Source organism: Pseudophryne corroboree, unplaced genomic scaffold (assembly GCF_028390025.1).
Source record: "Pseudophryne corroboree isolate aPseCor3 unplaced genomic scaffold, aPseCor3.hap2 scaffold_778, whole genome shotgun sequence".
In the NCBI taxonomy this organism is placed as follows: Eukaryota; Metazoa; Chordata; class Amphibia; order Anura; family Myobatrachidae; genus Pseudophryne; species Pseudophryne corroboree.
In genome coordinates, this window is record NW_026970357.1 from 247,126 (window position 1) to 272,218 (window position 25,093).

Sequence of the window (25,093 nt, forward strand, 5' to 3'; positions counted from 1 at the left end):
AATGGTCAAGAGTCTGGCAATTACAGTTTAATGCCCAAAAATGCAAAATCATGCACTTGGGTCTCAAAAATCCAAAGGCTAAATATAGTATTAATGGCACTATACTGAAAACTACTGAGGAGGAAAGGGATCTAGGAGTCACTATTTCAGATGACTTAAAAGCAGGTAAGCAATGTAACAAGGCAATGAGGAAGGCTAGTCAGATGCTTGGCTGCATTGGGAGAGGAATCAGCAGCAGAAAGAAAGAAGTAATAATGCCACTGTATAGGTCATTGGTACGGCCTCATCTAGAATACTGTATTCAGTTCTGGAGGCCATATCTTCAAAAGGATATTAATACATTAGAAACTGTACAAAGGAGGGCAACTAAAATGGTGCATGGCTTACATCACAAAACATACCCATAAAGACTAAGAAATCTCAATATGTATAGTTTGGAGCTGAGAAGGGAAAGGGGGGACATGATAGAAACTTTCAAATATATGAAGGGTTTTAACAAAGTCCAGGAGGGAAACATTCTCCAAATGAAGAGAAGCAATAGGACACGAGGACATGTACTGAGACTGGAGGGGGGGAGGTTCAGGGGAAATTTGCGGAAAAATTATTTCACAGAAAGGGTAGTGGACAAGTGGAATAGCCTTCCATCAGAGGTGGTAGAGGCTAAGACAGTAGAGCAATTTAAACATGCATGGGATAGACATAAGGATATCCTTACAAAGAAATAAGGATCAAATAAGGTTAGTGATATAAAAATAATATAAAAAAAATAAGGGGCAGACTAGATGGGCCAAGTGGTTCTTATCTGCCGACAAATTCTATGTTTCTATGTAATAACTAATAAACACAAAGTGAACGGAGAAGCCGGAAAGGCTCAGGAACTGGGTGTCTCCCTAGTGTCAGGAATGCTCAGATGGAATAGAGCGGACAATGAAGCGAGATGTAGTGATTTAACATGTGGAGCACCCGAAATGATGTTGCTAAGAGCAACAGAAAAGACCCCAAAGGGTTACCAACGGGTGTGGAAATAAACTACTTGGTCAGAGATAGAAATATAGACACAAGGAGAGTATCCACAATCCTAACCCCCACTTGCAGGGGACAGGTTCAGCTTACTGCCACTAAACTGACACCTGGACGCCCTGCACAGTGAGAGAGGATTAAGCAGGCAGGTCTGAGAGTACAGCCGCAAACCTGCAGGGTTCACAGAATAGCAAAAGAACCCCAGCAGGTTAAACAACTGACTCCAGTCTTACTGCTAGGTCCAGATTGGCAGAATGAAGTACCGAATCCCAAGGCCTATATGCAGTAAGCAACAAGTAAATACAAAGTCACACAGTACTAGCTAATTCTCTGGAACTGACTAACAAACAAAGATTCAGAAGCATTTGCCTAGCCTGAGAGGATGGTTTATATAGCAGGTGCTGTCCACGCCCCACTCAGACCTCACAGACTGTGAGCACAAAACCAGCGCCGGATTCCCTGCCGTGCACAGAGCCTGTAACCACTGCACAGTAAAAACTCGGACCGGAGTATCAGCTGCGCTCAGGTTACTTCACTAACACTTGCCTCCCGGTTGCCATGGTGACGTGGCAGCACAGAGCAGGAGATCCTAACACTGACTTTTACCAAACACAACCTTTGTGTAACTTAAACAATAACTATGGGGGTGATTCCGAGTTGTTCGCTCGCTAACTGCTTTTTGCAGCATTGCACACGCTAGGCCGCCTCCCACTGGGAGGGTATCTTAGCTTAGCAGAATAGCGAATGAAAGATTAGCATAATTGCGAATAGAAATTTCTTAGCAGTTTCTGAGTAGCTCCTGGCCACATACAGGACAAACAGAGCCTCTGTTTTCCTCACCCGAGCCGTTCTGGCTACATAAATTTTCAAAGCTCTGACCACATCAAGGGACTTTGAATTAGCCAACGCTTCAGTAGCCACAGGCACCACAATAGGTTGGTTCATGTGAAATGAAGAAACCACCTTTGCTAGAAATTGTTAACGAGTACTCAACTCCACTCTATCCTCATGAAAAATCAGATAGGGGCTTTTGTGAGACAAAACCGCCAATTCGGACACCCGCCTTGCGGATGCCAAGGCCAATAGCATGACCACTTTCCAAGTGAGAAATTTCAACTCAACCCTTTGTAAAGGTTCAAACCAATGTGACGTAAGGAACTGTAACACCACGTTAAGGTCCCACGGTGCCACTGGGGGCACAAATGGAGGTTGGATGTGCAGCACGCCTTTCACAAAGGTCTGTACTTCTGGAAGCAAAGCCAATTCCCTTTGAAAGAAAATTGATAATCCTGAAACCTGCACTTTAATGGAGCCTAACTTCAGGCCTGTATCCACACCCGCTTGCAATAAATGGAGGAACCGACCCAGCTGAAATTCTTCCGTAGGAGCCTTCTTGGATTCACACCAAGACACATATTTTCTCCAAATAAGGTGATAATGCTTCGCCGTTACCTTCTTTCTAGCCTTAAGTAGAGTGGGGATGACTTCCCCGGGAATACCCTTTCTGGCTAGGATTTGGCGTTCAACTGCCATGCCGTCAAATGCAACCGCGGTAAGTCCTGGAACATGCATGGTCCCTGCTGTAACAGATCCTGTCTTAGAGGAAGAGGCCAGGGATCTCCTGTGAGTAATTCCTGAAGATCCGGATACCAGGCCCTCCGTGGGCAATCTGGAACAACGAGTATTGCCTGGACCCTTGTACTTCTTATGATCCTTATCACCTTTGGGATGAGTGGAAGTGGAGGGAACACAAAGACTGACTGAAACACCCACGGTGTCACCAGAGCGTCTACCGCTACTGCTTGAGGGTCCCTCGAACTGGAACAATATGTCGGCAGCTTCTTGATGAGGCGCGACGCCATCATGTCTATTTGAGGAAGTCCCCAACAACTTGTCACTTCTGCAAAGACCTCTTGATGAAGACCACACTCTCCTGGATGGAGATCGTGTCTGCTGAGGAAGTCTGCTTCCCAGCTGTCCACGCCTGGAATGAAGACCGCTGACAGAGCGCTTGCATGCTTTTCCGCCCAGCGAAGGATCCTGGTGGCCTCCGTCATCGCCGCTCTGCTCTTCATCCCACCCTGGCGTTTTATGTGCGCCACGGCTGTTATGTTGTCCGACTGAATCAGGACGTGCAGGTCGCGAAGAAGATGTTCCGCTTGTAGCAGGCTGTTGTAAATTGCCCTTAATTCCAGAATGTTTATGTGCAGACAAGCCTCCTGGCTTGACCATTTTCCCTGGAAATTTTTTCCCTGTGTGACTGCTCCCCAACCTCGGAGACTCGCGTCCGTGGTCACCAGAATCCAATCTTGGATGCCGAACCTGCGACCTTCTAGAAGGTGAGAACTTTGGAGCCACCACAGGAAAGAAACCCTGGTCCTGGGCGACAGAGTTATTTTCCGGTGCATCTGTAGATGGGACCCTGACCACTTGTCCAGTAGGTCCCACTGAAACGTTCTTGCATGGAACCTGCCAAACAGAATGGCCTCGTAGGCCGCCACCATTTTCCCCAGCACTCGAGTGCATTGATGAATCAACACTCTTGGCGGTTTCAGAAGTTCCTTGACCATGTTCTGGATTTCCTGAGCTTTTTCTAACGGGAGAAAATCCTCTGCCGTTCCGTGTCCAGGATCATGCCCAAAAACGACAGCTGAGCTGTCGGAATAAACTGTGACTTTGGCAAATTTAGGAGCCAGCCATGCTGTTGCAGCACCTGCAGGGAGAGCGCAAGGCTTTTTAGCAACTGCTCCTGTGATCTCACCTTTATCAGGAGATCGTCCAAGTACGGGATAATTGTGACCCCTTGCTTGCGCAGGAGTACCATCATTTCCACCATTACCTTGGTGAAAATCCTCGGGGCCATGGAAAGACCAAACGGCAACGTCTGAAATTGGTCGTGACAATCCTGAACAGTGAACCTCAGGTACGCCTGATGAGGAGGATAAATGGGGACATGCACATAAGCATCCATTATGTCGACTGACACCATAAAATCCCCCCCCCCCTTCAGACTAGAGATCACCGCTCGGAGAGACTCCATCTTGAATTTGAAACTTTTCAAATACACATTGAGGGATTTTAAATTCAGAATTGGTCTGACCGAGCCGTCCGGCTTCGGGACCACAAACAGGCTTGAATAAAACCCTTCTCCTCGCTGTGACGGGGGAACCTCAACAATGATCCGCTGCTGACACAGCTTTTGTATTGCCGCACACACTACCTCTCTTTCCGGAAAAGAAGCTGGCAAGGCCGATTTGAAAAATTAGCATGGGGGAACGAATTGAAACTCCAGCTTGTAACCTTGGGTCACAATTTCCAGTACCCAAGAATCCAGGCCCGAGAGAAGCAAGACCTGACTGAAGAGTTGAAGACGCGCTCCCACCGATGCGGACTCCCGCAGGGGAGCCCCAGCGTCATGCGGTGGATTTGGCAGAAGCCGGGGAGGACTTCTGCTCCTGGGAGCTTGCCACAGCCGGCGATATTTTTCCTCTTATCTCTTTCCGCAAGGAAGGATGACCCACGTCCTTTCCGGAATTTCTGCGACCGAAAGGACTGCAATTGATATGCAGGCGTTTTCTTTTGCTGTGGAGGAACAAAAGGCAGAAAAGAGGACTTACCCGCGGTAGTTGTAGAAACCAGGTCCGCAAGGCCTTCACCAAACAAAACCCCACCCTTATAGGGCAGAGCCTCCATAGCCTTCTTAGAATCAGCATCACCATTCCATTGATGAGTCCACAACGCCCTTGTAGCCGAGACTGCCATGGCATTGGCCCTTGATCCCAAGAGGCCAATATCTCTCGCCGTCTCTTTTAAATAGACTGCAGCATCCCTGATGTGACCCAGAGTCAACAGCACGCTATCTCGATCCAGGGTGTCTATGTCCGATGACAAGTTATCCGCCCACTTTTCAATCGCATTACTCACCCACGCCGAAGCGACAGCCGGTCTGAGGAGTGTACCTGTCGTGACATAAATAGATTTCAAGGTAGCTTCCTGCCTCCGATCAGCAGGATCTTTAAGGGTCGCCATTTCAGGAGATGGTAGCGCCACTTTCTTGGATAAGCGCGCTAGAGCTTTGTTTACCGTGGGTGTGGCCTCCCACTCAACCCTATCCTGAGAAGGAAACGGGTATCCCATAGCAATTCCCCTGGGAATGTGCCACCTCTTGTCTAGCGTTTCCCAGGCTTTTTCAAAAGGGGCATTCAGTTCATGAGAGGGAGGGAACGTAACCTCCTGTTTCTTCCCCTTATACACACAGACCCTTGTCTCAGGGACAGCGGGATCTTCCGTAATATGTAACACGTCTTTTATAGCCACAATCATGTACTGAATACTCTTAGCCACCTTAGGATGTTACTTCACATCATTATATTCGACACTGGAATCAGAATCCGTGTCGGTATCAGTGTCTGCTATCTGGGTAAATGAACGTTTTTGGCACCCCGAGGGGGCCTGAGAGTGTGGTACCACGTCTCCCATGGATTGCCTCCATGCTTGGTTCTGAGACTCAGATTTGTCCAACCTCTTATGCAACAAAGCCAGACTGGTATTCAACACATTCCACATATCAACCCAATCAGCAGTCGGCGGTGCCGACAGAGTCGCTCCTTCATTTTGTTCAGCTCTCACACTAACCTCCTCCTGGGAAGAGCATTCAGTTTCTGCCATGTCGACACACGTACCGACACCCCCACACACACTGGGCTAAAGGGGACACACCCACAATAAGGCCTTTCAGAGAGACAGAGAAGGAGTTTGCCAGCTCACGCCCAGCGCCACACCTGTCTGAAAAGCACAATGCCCCAGACCTATAAGCGCTTGTAATATAATACAACCAATCACCAAATTATGTGCCCCCCCCCCTTCATTTTTAGCACCCTGTTACTTGTGACAGCAGTGAAGGGCCAGGAGCAGCGTCTCTGCAGCAAGCTGTAGAGAGAAGATGGCGCTGGTCAGAGCTGAGGAGGAAGCCCTGCCCCCTACAAGGCGCGCTTCGGTCCCGCTATAATAATACTGGCGGGGGTCTCAAAACAGTGCCTATGCACTTTATTTTAGCCAGATATTGCCCAAAAGAGGTTTATATTGCAGCCCAGGGCGCACACCCATGCAGTGCCTGTGTGTGCGGGAGCAATGGCGTGCAGCGTGACCGCTGCGCGGTACCTCAGGAAGACTGAAGTCCTTGTCGCCTTCAGATGTCTTCTTTGCTTTGGTTACTCACCTGTCTTCGATCTTCTGGCTCTGTGAGGGGGACGGCAGCGCGGCTCCGGGAACGAGCAGCTAGGCGACCCAAGTGATCGGACCCTCTGGAGCTAATGGTGTCCAGTAGCCTAAGAAGCAGAGCCTATCAGTCTCACAGAGGTAGGTCTGCTTCTCTCCCCTCAGTCCCACGATGCAGCCAGCAGTGCTCCCTGAAAAAAATAAATCTAACCAAAGTCTTTTAGAGAAACCCAGGAGAGCTCCCCTATAGTGTGACCAGTCTCCTCTGGGCACAGAATCTAACTGGGGTCTGGGGGAGGGGCATAGAGGGAGGAGCCAGTTCACACCCATTCAAGGTCTTATAGTGTGCCCATGTCTCCTGCGGATCCGTCTATACCCCATGGTCCTTTTGGAGTCCCCAGCATCCTCTAGGACGAAGGAGAAATTGAACTTTTTGGCCACAACCATAAACGTTACGTTTGGAGAGGAGTCCACAAGACCTATGATGAAAGGTACACCATTCCTACTGTGAAACACGGAGGTGGATCGCTGATATTTTGGGGATGTGTGAGCTACAAAGGCACTGGAAACTTGGTCAAAATTGATGGCAAGATGAATGCAGCATGTTATCAGAAAATACTGGAGTAACATTTTGCACTCATCAGCCCGGAAGCTGCGCATGGGACATACTTGAACGTTCCAACATGACAATGATCCAAAACACAAGGCCAAGTCGACCTGTCATTGGCTACAGCAGAATAAAGTTAAGCTTCTGGAGTGGCCATCTCAGTCTCCTGACCTCAATATCATTGAGCCACTCTGGGGAGATCTCAAACGTGCAGTTCATGCAAGACAGCCCAAGAATTTACAGGAACCGCAAGCTTAAGTGGGGCCAACCACAAGAGTGACCCCACTTAACCTCGCGGTCTACCGCAGACCGCAAAGTTCCCACCATTGGATACAACGGAGCGCCTATGCGCTACATTGTATCTACAGTGCGCAGCCTGACTGACAGCTCAGGAGAGTGCCATGACGTGGCGCTCCCTGATTGGCTGAAGGGACCCTCTTTGACAGCAGTCACGGGGGTCCCGCCAGTGCGTGGTTCGGTAATCCGTTTTTTTTATTTTGCCAAGTCCCTGGATTACAAACTTAAAGAGGACCGATCTACACAGGATTTTTTGTGAGTATAATTTTATTTACAGGTACCCCGGGATTCTACTGGAGATGAGGACCGACTGCTTCATGTCAACATAGGTAAGTATGTATGAATGTAATGTGTAATGTATGTTTAATCAAATTTTACTATCAAGGTGTGTGTGGGTTTTTTTTTATTTGGGTATTTTTTTGTAGTAGAACTACAGGTACCAGTGTGCCCCCCCCCCCGCATGCTGGTACTTGTGGTTCTCCAAATACCAGCTTGCGGTGGAGGCTTGCTGGGACTTATAGTTCTGCTACAAAAAACAATATTCTTTTTTTTAGACAAAAGGCTATCAGCCTCCCATCCGCCGCCCTTGGATGGGGGGGGGGCCTCAGGCTTCACCCCTGGCCCTTGGGTGGCTGGAGGGGGGGTCCCCTTGATTTAAGGGGCCCCCACTCCTCCAAGGTACCCCGGCCAGGGGTGACTAGTTGGGGATTTAATGCCAGGACCGCAGGGACCAATATAAAAGTGTCCCCCGGCTGTGGCATTATCTCTCTGACTAGTGGAGCCCGGTGCTCGTGTTAAAAATACAGGGGACCCCTACGCTTTTTGTCCCCGGTATTTTTTGCACCAGGACCAGGCGCAGAGCCCTGTGCTGGTTGTTAAAATATGGGGGGAAACCCCTGTCAATTTCCCCCCCGTATTTTTACAACCAGGACCAGCTCAAAGAGCACGAGGCTGGTTATGCTTAGGAGGGGGGACTCCACGCAAATTTTTTTTGAGATTTTTAACACTTTAATTTAGCAAGATGATTTCCACAACTTTCTCTTGTGGAAATCATCTTGCTGAATCCTTCTTTGGGACGACGTACCAGATAAAAGATATCTTTATGGGCACACGGGAAAGGAAGCTAATGTAAGTTGTCCTGCATACCTATATATCATGTGAAGTCTTTTGGGGGCCTTTCCGCTACTGAATATCTTCATGCAGTAAAAGATACCTTTATGGACACGCAAGACAGAAATATCCTGTAAGTGTGTACCGTTTTTATTTGTGTGGGGACAGCACATTGTTTCAGATATAAAGATACCTTTATGGACACGCGTGATAGAAATTAGCTGTAAGTGTAATTCCACAGAGAGATAAAGTAGTGGATCCCACAGAAACTACAAAGGATCACCTTCAGATTTATGTGTACTATGCAGCGCTAGTTCCTGCTTCTTCTTTTTGTATATTCCAGTAGTGAGATTCAAACCAGCACACACAACCAAGAGGAAAGCCATGCTAACCAAACTTGAAAAGGAACAGCACTGGCTGAACCAACAATAATACTTTACCAAGTAACAGTGCAGAAAAACGAAGCACCGGGCGGGTGCCCAGCATCCTCTACGCACTACGAGAAAAGGATTTACCGGTAGGTAATTACAATCCTATTTTCTCTTACATCCTAGAGGATACTGGGGTCCATTTAGTACCATGGGGATGCACCAAAGCTCCCAAAACGGGTGGGAGAGTGCGGAGGTTCCTGCAGAACTGATTGATCAAACTGAAGGTCATCAGCGGCCAAAGCATCGCACTTGTAGAACTTAGCAAACGTGTTCGACCCTGACCAAGTAGCCGCTCATCAAAGCTGTAAAGCAGAGACACCCGTGGCAGCTGCCTAGGAAGAAACCACCAACCAAGTAGAGTGGGCCTGAACCGATTTCGGCACCGGCAAGCCTGCCGTAGAATAAGCATGCTGGATAGTAAGCCTGATCCTGCGATCAATAGACTGCTTTGAAGCAGGGCACCCAATTTTATTGGGATCATGGAAAACAAACAGCAAGTCAGATTTTCTGTGACAAGCCGTCCGCTTCACATAAACTTTCAAAGCCCTCACAACATCTAAGGACTTTGAAGAATCAGAGGTGTTGGTAATCACCGTAACCACAACAGGCTGGTTGATGTGAAATGCAGACACCACCTTAGGAAGGAACTGCTAACGAGTTCTGAGCTCAGCGCGATCCTCATGAAAAATCAAGTAGGGGCTCTTGTGAGACAATGTCGCCAGTTCCGACACGCGCCTGGCCGAAGCCAGGGCCAACAGTGTAACTGTCTGCCACGTAAGAAACTTAACGTCCGCTGCCTGTAAAGGCTCAAACCAATCCGATTGGAGGAACTGCAACACCACGTTGAGATCCAAAGGTGCCATAGGAGGCACAAAGGGTGGTTGGATGTGCAGAACACCCTTCAAAAAAGTCTAAACCTCAGGAAGAGATGCCAATTTCTTCTGAAAGAAAATGGACAAGGCCGAAATCTGGACTTTCAAGGAGCCCAAACGGAGGCCCACATCCACTCCTGCCTGCAGAAAAAGGAGAAATCGTCCCAGCTTAAATTCCATCACAGGAATTTTCCTGTTCTCACACCAAGAGACTTATTTCTTCCAAATACGGTGGTAATGTTTAGCCGTTACCCCCTTTCTGGCTTGGATCAAGGTTGGAATAACCTTATCCGGAATCCCTTTCTGGGCTAGAATTTGACGCTCAACCTCCATGCCGTCAAACTTAGCCGCGGTAAGTCTTGATAGACGAATGTAGAAGATCCTCTCGAAGAGGAAGAGGCCACAGGTCCTCCAGGAGCAACTCCAGTAGATCCGCGTATCAGGCCCTTCTTGGCCAGTCCAGAGCAATAAGAATTGCTTGAACCTTTTCCCTTTTTATTCTTTTGAGAATCCTTGGGATTAACGGAAGTGGTGGAAACAAGTAGACCATCTGGTAGACCCACTGAGTCACCAGAGAGTCCGCTAGCCACTGCTTGCGGGTCTCTCAACCTGGAACAATATCGCTTAAGCTTCTTGTTGAGATGAGAGGCCCTCTTGTCGATTTGGGGAATTCCCCACCGAAGTGCCAGGGACTCGAACACCTGCGGGTGAAGGCCCCACTCTCCTGGATGGAGGTCATGTCTGCCGTGGGAGTTCGCTTCCCAGTTGTCCACTCCCGGAATGAAGATTGCCAACAACGCCACCGCATGTCTTCATGCCCAGAGGAGAATCCTTTTTACCTTTAACATTGCAGTTCTGCTTTTCGTTCCGCCTTGTCGGTTTATGTATGCTACTGCCGTAACATTGTCCGACTGAACTTGTATGGCCTGATCTTGAAGAAGATGGGATGCCTGTAGAAGGGCGTTGTATACGGCCCCAAGTTCCAGAATGTTCACCGGAAGAATAGATTCTTGACTTGACCATTTTGCTTGGAACTGTTCCCCTTGGGTGACTGCTCCCCAACAACAGAGGCTTGCGTCTGTGGGTAGCAGAATCCAATTTTGAATCCTGAACCTTCGGTCTTCGGCTAGGTGAGAAGTCTGAAGCCACCACAGAAGAGAAATCCTGGCTCTTGGCGACAGACGTATCATCTGGTGCATGTGGAGATGCGATCCGGACCATTTGTCCAACAGATCCAGCTGGAAGGGCCTTACGTGAAACATTCCATATTGCAGAGATCAGTAAGGGGCCACCATCTTCCCCAAGAGGCGAATGCACAGGTGCACCGAAATCCGGGTCGGCCTTAGAACGTCCCGTACAATCGACTGGATCACCAATGCCTTTTCCATTGGGAGGAATACCCTCCGCGCCTCTGTATCCAGTATCATTCCCAGGAACTAAATCCTCCGTGTTGGTTCCAGGTGAGATTTTGGCAGGTTCAGAATCCACCCGTGATCCTGGAGTAACGTCGTTGAGAGGGCAATGCTGTGTAACAACTTCTCCCTGGACGGTGCTTTGATTAGCAGGTCATCAAGGTACGGTATTATGTTCACTCCCCGCAAGTGGAGGAGCAACATCAACTCTGCCATCACCTTGGTGAACACCTGTGGCGCCATAGAGAGTCCAAATGGCAGTGCCTGGAACTGGTAGTGGCATTCCTGTAACGCAAACCTGAGATAAGCCTGATGAGGCGGCCAAATCGGGACATGAAGGTACGCATCCTTGATGTCCAGAGACATCAGGAATTCCCCATCCTCTAGACCTGAGATCACCGCTCTCAGAGACTCCATCTTGAATTTGAACACCTTTAAATATGGGTTCAGAGACTTGAGGTTTAAAATGGGTCATACCGGACCGTTCAGTTTCGGCACCACAAACAGTTTGGAATCATAACCCTTGTTTTTAGGTGAGGTGGAACTGGAACAATCACCTGAGTCTGTACCAGTTTTTGAATTGCTGCCTGTAAGGTCAAACTTGCTTCTGGAGAAGCTGGTAAGCCGGATTTGAAGAATCTGGGAGGTGGTAGTTCTTGAAATTCCAGTCTGTATCCCTGTGCGATAAGATCATTCACCTAGGGATCTAGGCATGACGTTGCCCAGATGTGACTGAAATAATGTATCCGGGCTCCCACCTGCCTGTCTTCCAGGCAGTGTGGTCCACTGTCATGCTGAAGGCTTTGAGGAAGCAGTACCAGAGGTTTGTTCCTGAGAACCTGCAGCTACGGCTATTCTGGGTTTACCTTTACCGCCTCTGAAGGCTGTAGAAGAACCCTTGGACTTGTTTTTAAATTTAGCTGTCCAAAAGGACTGCAAAGTCGGAGCAGAGTAGGTTTTCCTAGCTGGGGAGCTGCAGAAGGAAGGTATGTAGACTTACCCGCAGTGGCCTTAGATATCCAAGTATCTAGTTCATCTCCAAACAGAGCCTCACCCGTGAATGGTAGGCTCTCCACGCATTTTCTAGAATCTGCACCCGCAGTCCAAGAGCGAAGCCACAATTCCCTGCGTGCTGACACTGCCATGGCAGTGGTGCATGCGTTGAGTAAACCAATTTCTTTTATGGTCTCCACCATGAAGTTAGCAGCATCTTGGATGTGCTGTAGGAGTAAAATAATGTCATCCCTGGTTAGTGAATCTAAATCTTCAATTAGATTATCAGACCATCTTGCAATTGCCGTAGTGATTCATGCACAAGCAATATTGGGTCTCTGGGCTACCCCAGCCAACGAGTATATAGATTTGAGAGTGGTCTCAACCTTACGGTCAGCCGCATCCTTTAAGGACGCCGCCCCGGGAACCGGTAAGATTATCTTTCGCAACAACCTGGACACAGATGCGTCCACTATCGATGGGTTTTTCCTTTTTTTTCTATCCTCCAAAGTAAAGGGGAAGGAAGAAATTAACCTTTTTGGGATCTGACATTTTTGGTCAGGGTTCACCCAAGCTTCTTCAAAGAGGACATTTAACGCCTTTGAAGCCGGAAAAGTAGCTGAGGATTTCTTTTTTTGTATTAAAGTAATATTCCTCAATTACTTCCTCTGCCCTGACAGGAATATGTAAGACAGTTCTAACCGCCTCTATGAGGGCCTGGATACCCTGTGACAGGCAGCACCCCCCCCCACTGGCATCCATATTATCCGGATCCGGATCAGTGTCACCCTGCATGACTTGGGCCAGAGTACACTTTTGTAGGCAAATGGCGAGGGATTGAGACACAGGTATGGGAGCTGAATCTTTGTTGATCAGGTCATCCATAGACTGCCTTAAGAATTGTGTCTCCCTTTCACTATGAGATAGCTTAGTGCAAATATTAGAAATCATCCTTTTAATAGAAGCCAACCACGGGGGTTCAGCCCCACTAGCTTGAGAGGGAGCACTATCTTGGGTGCAGGGTAGTGAGTCCTCAGGGGATGAGAGACATACTGCTGTACAAGAGATACAGTCCCTGGACATGATTGTGAAAGGGACACACACACACACACACACACACACACACACACACACACACAGTATCCTCTAGGACGTAAGAGAAAAGTATTTCCCCAAGACAGGTGTGTCAGGGTGGGCGCACTGTGGATCCTATGGACCTCGAAGAAAAAGAGTTCACCATGGTAAGTCTAACAAAACTCTTGTTTTCTTCATCAGGATCCATAGTGATCCACAGTCCTTACATTGGGGATGTCCTAAAGCAGTTTCCCCTAAGAGTGGGGACGCTCCTGAGTAGACAGGAGAATCCGACGCCCTAAGGAAGCTTCCTGAGAGGCAAAGGTATCAAAAGGCATAAAAACCTCAGGAACGTGTTAATAGAAGACAACGTAGCTGTCGTGCAGAGTTGTTCAGCAGTAGCACCTCAGCGAGCCACCCATGAGGGACCTGCTGAACGTATTGAATGAGCAGAGACCGGAACAGGAAGATCAGCTTGAATGTAAGCCTCTGCAATAGTCATGCAAAGCCACCTGGACAGCGTTTGTTTACTAGCTGGCCAACCTTGCTGATAGAATCCATACAGGACAAATAGAGAATCCGTTTTCCTAATCACTCTGGTACTTTCCACATAAATCCTTATTAACCACCTCCAAGGCCTCACCAGCCAATAGGACTGTTAGGGTCTCCTGCCCTGTGCTGCCACGTCGTCATGGCAACCGGGAGGCAAGTGCTAGCGGAGTAACCTGAGCGCAGCTGATACTCCGGTTCGGGTCTTTTGCTGTGCAGTGGTTACAGGTTCTGCGCGGCAGGGGATCCGGTGCTGGTTTTTGTGCTCACAGTCTGTGAGGTCTGAGTGGGGCGTGGACAGCACCTGCTATATAAACCCTCTTCTCAGGTTAGGCAGATACAGCTGAATCTTTGTTGGTTAGTCAGTTCCTGAAAGTTAGCTAGTACTGTGTAACTTTGTATTTGCTTGTTGCTTACTGCAAATAGGCCTTGGGATTTGGTACTACACTCTGCCAATCCAGACCTAGCAGTAAGACTGGAGTCAGTCGTTTAACCTGCTGGGGTTCTTTTGCTATTCTGTGAACCTAGCAAGTTTGCGGCTGTATTCTCAGACTTGCCTGCCAAAATCGTTTCTCACTGTGCAAGGTGTCCAGGTGTCAGTTTAGTGGCAGTAAGCTGAACCGGTGCACTGCAAGTGAGGACTAGGATTGTGGAGACTCTCCTTGTGTCTATTATTCCATCTCTGACCAAGGAGTTTACTGCCACACCCGTTGGTAACCCTTTAGGGTTTTGCTGTTACCCTTAGCAACAGCATTTCGGGTTCTCTACGTATTAAATCACAACATCTCGCTTCTTTCCATCTGAGCATTCCTAATACTAGGGAGACACCAAGTTTCTTAGCCTTTGGGCTTCTATGTTCACTTTGTGTTTATTTTGTTACTCTATCACCTTCTGTGTATGTAATGTCATATTCCCCAGTCTGTCTGTGAGTTCATTTGTTTTGCATCCCTCTCCGTTCAGACATCAGTACATTCCTGCTGGCACTGGTGTGCATAACAAGGACTAAAAGGCTGGAACCACTATCTCTGTATTTAGATGAAACTTGGACACCAACTTAGGAAGGTGCCTCACCTTGGTCTGGAGAACTGCCCTATCTTGATGGAAGATCAGAAACGAAGGACAGGAAAGCACTCCTAAATCAGACACCATTCTCATAGAGGCAATAGCCAGGAGATATAACACCTTTACAGACAGCCACTTAAGGTCCACTGACTCTGAAGGCTCAAATGGGGAAGTCTTAAGAGCTTGCCAGACAAGGGATAAATCCCAGGGGCCACTGGATGTACAAAGGGAGGCTGGATATGGAGTATTCCTTGAAAAAAGGTACGCCCATCTTGTAGTGGAGCAATCTGTCATTGAAACCACACTGATAGTGCAGAAACTTGTACTTTCAGGAATGCTAGGCAAAGACCAAGGTCTAACCCTGCTTGTAGAAAGGCCAGTACCTTGGAGACCCTAAAAAGGTAGGAGGGTCATAGCGCCTAGGCGCACACCACTGAAAATAAGCATGTCAAATCAGGTAATAGATGCGGGTTGAAGACGCAAATGGTCTATATCACTGCATCCGAGAACCCCATAGCTCTGAAGACTGATGACTCATGAGCAAAGCCATCAAAGACAGTCGAGCCAGGTTCCGATGCAGACAGGGACCCCGAGACAACAAGTCTGCTCGCTGTGGCAGTAGGAATGGCATGTCTATGGATACATTTTGCAGATCAGCGGACCAATGGTGCCTAGGCCATATGGGAGTAATCAGTATAATGGGGCCTCCTTCACGTTTAAACTTGCAATGAAATCTGGGTAACAGCGATACTGGAGAAAACAGGTATCCCTGAAGGAAGGTCCACCGTACTGATAAAATGTCCACGAATGCTGCCTGCGGATCTTTGGTCCTGGATCTATAGATTGGGACCTTGTGATTGTGATGCAAGTTCATGAGGTCTACATCCGGCAGACCCCATCTGTTTACCAGGTTCTGGAACACTTCAGGGTGCAGAGCCCATTCGCTGCTGTGGACATTCTGCCGACTGAGGAAGTCTGCTCCCCAGTTGAGGATTCCTGGTAGAAACACAGCTGAGATGGCCGGAAGGTGAGTCTCAGGCCACTGGAGCGTGCGCTCCACCTTTGCCATAGCCAGATGGCTGAGAGTGCCCCCTTGGTGGTCTAGATAGACAACTGCAGTGACATTGTCGAACTGAATCTGAACAGGCCTGCCTTGGAGGAGATCCTGAGCCTGAAAGAAAGCGCTGTAGAGTGCCCGAAGTTCCAGGACGTTGATTGGCAAGCAACTTTTGTCTGGAGTACACCGACCTTGAAGATGTGAGGACCACCCAATCCAGAATCCAAAAAAGGATGTCCTTTCTCTAAGTATGACATCTGTAGCCACCAGGGGGCTTATTTACTAATATTCGTGTTTTAGCCGTTTTTAAGGGTGTTTGATCTCGAATGGTATCGGGTGCATTTTGCTGCAAATTTTGAATTCTGATACGGTCATTTACTAAGCTACCGAGTTTTCCTCATTCGTTTTTTCCGATGTCGATGTGATTCGTAATGTCAGGCAGTGTTTTACGGGAGTGATGAGTAAAACACTGCCTGACAAAACACAAGAAATCCCGGCCGGATCTGTGAGATCCGTGCAGGGCTTCATTGTGTACCTTAAATCAGTTTTTAAAGTGGTAAAAATTCAGAAAAAAATTGCGTGGGGTCCCCCCTCCTAAGCACAACCAGCCTCGGGCTCTTTGAGCCGGTCCTGGTTGTAAAAATACAGGGGAAAAATTGTCAGGGGATCCCCCTTATTTTAACAACCAGCACAGGGCTCTGCACCTGGTCCTGGTGCCAAAAATACGGGGGACAAAAAGCATAGGGGTCCCCCATATTTTTAACACCAGCACCGGGCTCCACTAGTCAGAGAGATAATGCCACAGCCGGGGGACACTTTTATATAGGTCCCTGCGGCCCTGGCATTAAATCCCCAACTAGTCACCCCTGGCCAGGGTACCCTGGAGGAGTGGGGACCCCTTAAATCAAGGGGTCCCGGCCCTCCAGCCACCTAAGGGCCAGGGGTGAAGCCCGAGGCTGTCCCCCCCCCATCCAAGGGCGGCGGATGGGAGGCTGATAGCCTTTTGTCTAAAAAAAAGAATATTGTTTTTTGTAGCAGAACTATAAGTCCAAGCAAGCCTCCCCCGCAAGCTGGTACTTGGAGAACCACAAGTACCAGCATGCGGGGGGGAAACGGGCCCGCTGGTACCTGTAGTTCTACTACAAAAAAATACCCAAATAAAAACAGGACACACACACCGTGACAGTACAACTCTATTACATACATGCACACCGACATACACACATACTTACCTATGTTGACACAAAGAGTCGGTCCCCTTCTCCACGTAGAATCCACGTGGTACCTGTAAATAAAATTATACTCACAACAATCCTGTGTAGATCGGTCCTCTTCTGTTTGTAATCCACGTACTTGGCAAAATAGTAAAACGCATTACCCGGACCACGCACTGAAAGGGGTCCCATGTTTACACATGGGACCCCTTTCCCCGTCAAGCGGGACCCCCCGTGACTCCTGTCACAGAAGGTCCCTTCAGCCAATCAGGGAGCGCCACGTCACGGCACTCTCCTGATTGGCTGTGCGCGCCTGAACTGTCAGTCAGGCTGCGCACTGAAGATACAATGTAGCGCATAGGCGCTCCATTGTATCCAATGGTGGGGCCAGCCACAAGAGTTGTTTTATAAACACCCAACTGAAAACAGGGCTGATGGTCCTAGACTACACCACTGCACCACTGGGCAGATACATTTCCATCATTAGTCTGTACTGACAGAGGAGGGTGTAGGATAAGAGATTGTTGTAGTGACTGAACAATGAGAATATGTGACTTCTGTAATAAGTGTTTATTACTCACCTGTGCTGATATCTGTAGGGATCTCCTCCTCCTTACACTGCTGATCACCCCTCACATACGTCTCTTCTTCTCCCTCTATATCTTCTGCATTTATATCAGTCACATACGTCTCTTCTTCTTCCTCTATATCTTCTGCCTTTATATCAGTCACATACGTCTCTTCTTCTCCCTCTATATCTTCTGCCTTTATATCAGTCACATACGTCTCTTCTTCTCCCTCTATATCTTCTGCCTTTATATCAGTCACATACGTCTCTTCTTCTCCCTCTGTATCTTCTGCCTTTATATCAGTCACATACGTCTCTTCTTCTCCCTTTGTATCTTCTGCCTTTATATCAGTCACATACGTCTCTTCTTCTCCCTCTATATCTTCTGCCTTTATATCAGTCACACACGTCTCTTCTTCTCCCTCTATATCTTCTGCCTTCATATCTCTCACATCCGTCTCTTCTTCTACCTCTATATCTTCTGCCTTTATATCAGTCACATACGTCTCTTCTTCTCCCTCTATATCTTCTGCCTTTATATCAGTCATATACGTCTCTTCTTCTCCCTCTATATCTTCTGCCTTCATATCTCTCACATCCGTCTCTTCTTCTCCCTCTATATCTTCTGCCTTTATATCAGTCACATACGTCTCTTCTTCTCCCTTTGTATCTTCTGCCTTTATATCAGTCACATACGTCTCTTCTTCTCCCTCTATATCTTCTGCCTTCATATCTCTCACATCCGTCTCTTCTTCTCCCTCTATATCTTCTGCCTTTATATTAGTCACATACGTCTCTTCTTCTCCCTTTGTATCTTCTGCCTTTATATCAGTCACATATGTCTCTTCTTCTCCCTCTATATCTTCTACCTTTATATCAGTCACATACTTTTCTTCTTCTACCTCTATATCCTCTGCCTTTATATCAGTCACATACGTCTCTTCTTCTCCCTGTATATCTTCTGCCTTCATATCAGTCACATACGTCTCTTCTTCTCCCTCTATATCTTCTGCCTTTATATCAGTCACATACGTCTCTTCTTCTCCCTCTATATCTTCTGCCTTCATATCAGTCACATACGTCTCTTCTTCTCCCTCTATATCTTCTGCCTCTATATCAGTCACATACGTCTCTTCTTCTCCCTCTATATCTTCTGCCTTTATATCAGTCACATACGTCTCTTCTTCTCCCTCTATATCTTCTGCCTTTATATCAGTCACATACGTCTCTTCTTCTCCCTCTATATCTGGTATTTTAGTATTAGACAGACGTTCTACCTAAAAAGAAAAAAAACAAACACTATAATGACATTTGCATACAGTCTAATTAAACTGAGGTGAAACAGTATAATATCAGTGTATAAGACACACAGCTTCTCTACAGATCATATAGTGACAGTCACTTTGGTATATTGGTAAGACCCAAAATCCCACCTACCTGATCCTCCTGTGGGATCCTGTGATTCTCCTCTGTACAGTCCTGGGAATACAGAGGACGGGGACATCTCTCTGGGGTATCTCTGTTACTGGGTCCATCTGTAGGAGACACACAGTGACTGAGTACAGTGTATATATGTGATTATCAGGTGATGTGTGTATATAGGGGGCCCCCATACCTGCTCTCCCCTGTACAATACATGACAGTCTCCTCTTACCAAGTGATGTGAGGGGCCGGTGATTATCCATCATCACGTCCTCGTACAGACCCCCGTGTTCCTCTATATACTCCCCCTCCTGCATGGAGACATAGACAGTGACATCCTGACACCTTATAGGAACATGACACACACAGTGATACAGTCATCACCCAGACACATCCCCTGGTGTTACTGTATAATGCCCCATTCCCAGCAGTCTCCTCTCCAGTCATCACCCAGACACATCCCCTGGTGTTACTGTATAATGTCCCATTCCCAGCAGTCACCTCTCCAGTCATCACCCAGACACATCCCCTGGTGTTACTGTATAATGTCCCATTCCCAGCAGTCACCTCTCCAGTCATCACCCAGACACGTCCCCTGGTGTTACTGTATAATGCCCCATTCCCAGCAGTCTCCTCTCCAGTCATCACCCAGACACATCCCCTGGTGTTACTGTATAATGTCCCATTCCCAGCAGTCACCTCTCCAGTCATCACCCAGACACGTCCCCTGGTGTTACTGTATAATGCCCCATTCCCAGCAGTCTCCTCTCCAGTCATCACCCAGACACATCCCCTGGTGTAACTGTATAATGCCCCATTCCCAGCAGTCTCCTCTCCAGTCATCACCCAGACACAACCCCTGGTGTTACTGTATAATGTCCCATTCCCAGCAGTCACCACCCAGACACGTCCCCTGGTGTTACTATATATATAATGTCACATTCCCAGCAGTCACGTCTCCAGTCATCACCCAGACACATCCCCTGGTGTTACTATATAATGTCCCATTCCCAGCAGTCAGCTCTCCAGTGATCACCCAGACACATCCACTGGTGTTACTGTATAATATCCCATTCCCAGCAGTCACCTCTCCAGTCTTCACCCAGACGAGTTCCCCGGTGTTACTGTATAATGTCCTATTCCCAGTACTCACCTCTCCAGTCATCACCCAGACACATCCCCTGGTGTTACTGTATAATGTCCCATTCCCAGCAGTCACCTCTCCAGTCATCACCCAGACACATCCCCTGGTGTTACTGTATAATGCCCCATTCCCAGCAGTCACCTCTCCAGTTATCATGCAGACACGTCCCTCGGTATTACTGTATAATGTACCATTCCCAGCAGTCACCTCTCCAGTCTTCAGCCAGACACGTCCCCCGCTGTAACTGTATTATGTCCCATTCCCAGCAGTCACCTCTCCAGTTATCACCCAGACACATTCCATGGTGTTACTGTATAATCTACCATTCCCGACAGTAACCTCTCTAGTCATCACCCAGTCACGTCCCCTGGTGTTACTGTATAATGCTCCATTCCCGGCAGTCACCTCTCCAGTCATCACCCAGACACGTCCCCCGGGGTTACTGTATAATGCCCCATTCCCAGCAGTCACCTCTCCAGTCAGCAACTGAATGATCTTGTTGGTGAGTTCCAGGATCTTCTGATCATTGTGTCTCTCATGTGTCAGTGAGTGAGGTGGAGGCACCGTGATGGGGCTCTGGGTTCTACTCAGTCTTCCTGATACACGGAGATGGCTGCTGGGTGTCTCATACTCATTGGATGTCTTCTTCACTATTGTGTAATCCTGTGTAATGGTGGAGACATCAAATATCGATATATACACTCCCAGATCCCCTCACCTCCCCAGTCATGTCCCTGTATTATTACTATAGAAATAAGTGAAGTCACTGTGACACTCCCAGATTCCTTCACCTCCACAATTATGTCCCTTTATTATTACTATAGATATGTGATGTCACTGTGACACTCCCAGGTCCCCTCACCTCACCAGTCATGTCCCTATAGTATTACTATAGATGTAAGTGATGTCACTGTGACATTCCCAGATCCTCTCACCTCCCCAGTCAGGTCCCTGTATTATTAATATAGATATGTGACATCACTGTGTCACTCCCAGATCCCCTTACCTCCTCAGTCATGTCCCTGTATTATTACTATAGATATAAGTGATTTTACTGTGATGCTCCCAGATCCCCCAAACTCCCCAGTCATGTCCATGTATTATTACTATAGATATAAGTGACATCACAGTGACGCTCCCAGATCTCCTCACCTCCCCAGTCATGTCCCTGTATTATTACTATAGATATAAGTGATGTCACTGTGACACTCCCAGATTCACTCACCTCCCCAGTCATGTCCCTGTATTATTACTATAGATATTAGTGAGGTCACTGTGACACTCCCAGAACCACTCACCTCCCCTGTCATGTCCCTGTATTATTACTATAGATATAAGGTCACAGTGATGCTCTCAGATCCTCTCACCTCCCCAGTCATGTCCCTGTATTATTATAGATATAAGGTCACTGTGACGCTCCCAGATCCACTCACCTCCCCAGTCAGCAGGTAGATGATCTCCAGGGTGATATTTATTATACTCTCAGTCCTGTGACTCCTGTCCTTGTCCATCCTTGTGAATCAGAGAGAATACAGAACGTGTGATGTGTAGTAAAAACTCCGTTCCCGACAGCTGGAGTTCCTTAGAATAAATATAATACATAAAACATATTGCACATGTAACATAGTAAATGTGGAATAGAGTGGCCATTAAGTCTCCTATTTCCCCACAGCCATAGAGTCCTGGTCAGTGTCTCCGAGGTTCCTGTGACCCAGCCCCATAAGGCTGTACTGCATAGTGGGCCTGATCTAGATTGTAGCGCTATTGTGGGTGGAGTCACAATGAACTGATGTTCGGTATACCGCTCATGTGCAGGACCCGTACGGAGCATATGCTCTATGTGTCCTGAGTTGTCAGACGAGTATGGCTGCAGCCATTGAGTGGTGTAAGGGTGAGAATTGGTTGTGAAGGGACAGGGTCTCCTGAGGGAAATTTCATGGCCTTATTCATGGAGCTGCGGCGTACAGTCTCCGTGACCTCAGGTTTCACACATCCAGCCGATGGTGTAGCAAAGGCGGCAGGAGTCAGGCAAGGGAAAGGTGGCAGGAGACAGGCAGGGAAAGGCAGCAGGAGACAGGCAGTGGAAAGGCGGCAGGAGATAGGCAGGAGACAGGCAGGGGAAAGGTGGCAGGAAACAAGCAGTGGAAAGGTTGCAGGAGACAGGCAGGGGAAAGGCGGCAGGAGACAGGCAGGGAAAGGTGGCAGAAGACAGGCAGGGGAAAGGTGGCAGGAGACAGGCAGGGGAAAGGCGGCAGGAGACAGGCAGGTGGGCAGCAGGGTGGGGGTGGTAGGAGACAGGCAGGGGAAAGGTGACAGGAAACAGGCAGGGGAAAGGCGGCAGGAGACAGCCAGGGGAAAGGTGGCAGGAGACAGGCAGGGGAAAGGCGGACGGAGACAGGCAGTGGAAAGGTGGCAGGAGACAGGCAGGGGAAAGGCGGCAAGAGACATTATTTGTTCTCAGGAGATTGAATAAATTGTTAATAATTTGTAATAAAAGTTATGTTTTATTCTTTGAGAATATCTCATTATTTCTTCACAAGAGTGCGCCCACAAAGAAGTCTACGTTCTTTCTCTTGTCACTGTGACACTCCCAGGTCCCCCCACCTCCCCAGTCATGTCCCTGTATTACTATAGATATAAGTGACATCACAGTGACGCACCCAAGTGTGTGATATACATTTGCTTCATACTGCTCCAATTATCATCTGTTTCACATGCCAGGGATATTATGGTCTCTGCTTTAATATAGCCTAGAATTTGAGCAATAGTTTCAATCCCCACAATTACATATAATAAAAATAATAATAATAATAACAAAGACACGAAAGGCTGCACCCCTGTATAAAAATAATAACATGTCTTTATTAACAGGACACCACAGGCTACTCCCCCTTTATAATAATAACAGGACACCACAGGCTGCTCCCTCTCAATAATAATAACAGGACACCACAGTCCGCTCCCCCTGTATAATAACAACACACCACAGGCTGCTCCTCCTGTATTATAATAATAACAGGACACCACAGGCTGCTCCTCCTGTATAATAATAATAACAGGACACCACAGGCTGCTCCCCCTGAATAATAATAATAATATCAGGACACCACAGGCTGCTCCTCCTGTATAGTAAGACGCCATTACCTGATCTCCACGGACACTGTATGTGGAACGCTAAGTTCGGAAGTATTGTCACAGGCCACAGCCCCGTCCTCTGTAAAGCTATAATATGAATATTACCACATATGTCCTCAGTGCCGGAGTCCGGCGGCCATTTTCTTGTAGACCAGTCCGGCATCAGCTGCAGCAGCAATAGGTTCCCTGGCCGTGTAGTGACGTCAGGAGCGGCGGCCATTTTCCCCTGGTCTGAGCTCCGCCTTCCTTCTATCATTCCCACAAGGCAGCAGGAGCAGAGAGCAGCCATTGCTGTGTCTGGCAGCAGGTAATGATATTATTATTATTATTCTATAGGCTGAGCAGCTCTGGTGTCAGGTTCTGTACTACAGGGGGAGCAACCTCTGGTGCCTTGTTATAGTGCAGCTGGAGCAGCCTCTGGTGCTGCATTATCCCTGTACAGGTGGCTGACACTCTAGTGTCCTATTACTGTAATGCAGGTGGCGCAGACCCCGCCGTTACCGTAATACAGGTGGCGCAGATCCTGCCGTTACCGTAATACAGGTGGCGCAGACCCCACCGTTACCGTAATACAGGTGGCGCAGACCCCGCCGTTACCGTAACACAGGTGGCGCAGACCCCACCGTTACCGTAATACAAGTGACGCAGACCCCGCCGTTACCGTAATACAGGTGGCGCAGACCCCACCGTTACCGTAATACAGGTGGCGCAGACCCCGCCGTTACCGTAACACAGGTGGCGCAGACCCCACCGTTACCGTAATACAAGTGACGCAGACCCCGCCGTTACCTTAATACATGTGGCACAAGACCACACTGTTACCGTAATACTGGTGGAGGAGACGCCGCCATTACCGTAATACATGTGGCGCAGACCCCGCCGTTACCGTAATTTTATACACGGGACATTGCAGGTGTTGTGTCCTGTGGCATTGTGCTGTACACGAGGAGCGGTCTGTGTTGTCAAAGTATACAGGGTGAGCGGCCTGTGTTGTCAAAGTATACAGGAGGAGCAGCCTGTGTTGTCATAATATACAGGGGTACCATCCTGTGCTGTCAATAGTATACAGGGGGAGTGGCCTGTGTTGTCATAATATACAGGAGGAGCAACCTGTGTTGTCATAGTATACAGGAAGAGCAGTCTGTGTTGCAATAATATACAGGGGTAGCATCATGTGTTGTCATAATAGACAGGAGGAGCAGCCTGTGGCATCCTACTCTACAGGGGGAGCAGCCTGTGGTGTCCTGTTGTTGTTGTAATTATTATTATTATTATAATACAGAAGGATCAGCCTGTGGCGTCTTGTTATTATTATTATTATACAGGAGGAGCAGCCTGTGGTGTACAGTTATTATTATTATTATTATTAATATTATTATTATACAGGGGGAGCAGCCTGTGGTGTCCTGTTATTATTATTGTACAGTAGGAACAGCCTGTGGTATCCTGTTATTATTATACAGGGGAAGCATTATTATTATTATTATTATTATTATTATTATTATTATACAGGAGGAGAAGCCTGTGGTATCCACTTATTATTATAATTAGAATAATAATAATAATGTCCTGTCATTATTATTATACAGGGGAAGCAGGCTGTGGTGTCCTGTTATTGTTAGTATACAGGGGGAGCAGCCTGTGATGTCCTGTTGTTGTTGTTATTATTATTATTATACAAAAGGGAGCGGCCTGTGGTGTCTTGTTGTTGTTGTTGTTGTTGTTGTTATTATTATTATAGATTGGGAACAGCCTGTTGTGTCCTATTATTATTATTATTTTTTTGCAGAGGGAGCAGCCTATGGTGTCATTTTATTATTAGTATACAGGGAGAGCAGAATATGGTGTCCTGTTGTTAGTATAATACAGGGGGAGCAGGTTTTTATGTATGGTTATTATTATAACGGGG

The 25,093-nt window shown here is 47.7% G+C and overlaps 2 protein-coding genes across 4 annotated transcripts in view; one reads left to right on the forward strand and one right to left on the reverse strand.

Moving 5' to 3' along the window:
- LOC135040895 (zinc finger protein 615-like) overlaps positions 1-23,365 on the reverse strand; it is a 47,791-nt gene extending 24,426 nt beyond the window's left edge. For 2 of the 3 annotated variants that reach the window (XM_063954879.1, XM_063954878.1), the window contains exons 1-6: positions 23,194-23,365; positions 21,483-21,630; positions 20,521-20,712; positions 19,138-19,216; positions 18,917-19,018; positions 17,497-18,756 (exon numbers count right to left, since the gene is read on the reverse strand). In XM_063954879.1, the coding sequence (XP_063810949.1) occupies positions 17,497-18,756; positions 18,917-19,018; positions 19,138-19,216; positions 20,521-20,712; positions 21,483-21,560 (1,711 nt within the window). In that variant the 5' untranslated portion in view covers positions 21,561-21,630; positions 23,194-23,365. The remainder of the gene's footprint in view (positions 1-17,496; positions 18,757-18,916; positions 19,019-19,137; positions 19,217-20,520; positions 20,713-21,482; positions 21,631-23,193) is intronic. The other variant, XM_063954880.1, reaches the window with a different exon arrangement.
- Positions 1-25,093, forward strand: part of LOC135040896 (gastrula zinc finger protein XlCGF57.1-like) — a 223,327-nt gene that overhangs the window by 171,490 nt on the left and 26,744 nt on the right. The window lies entirely within an intron of this gene.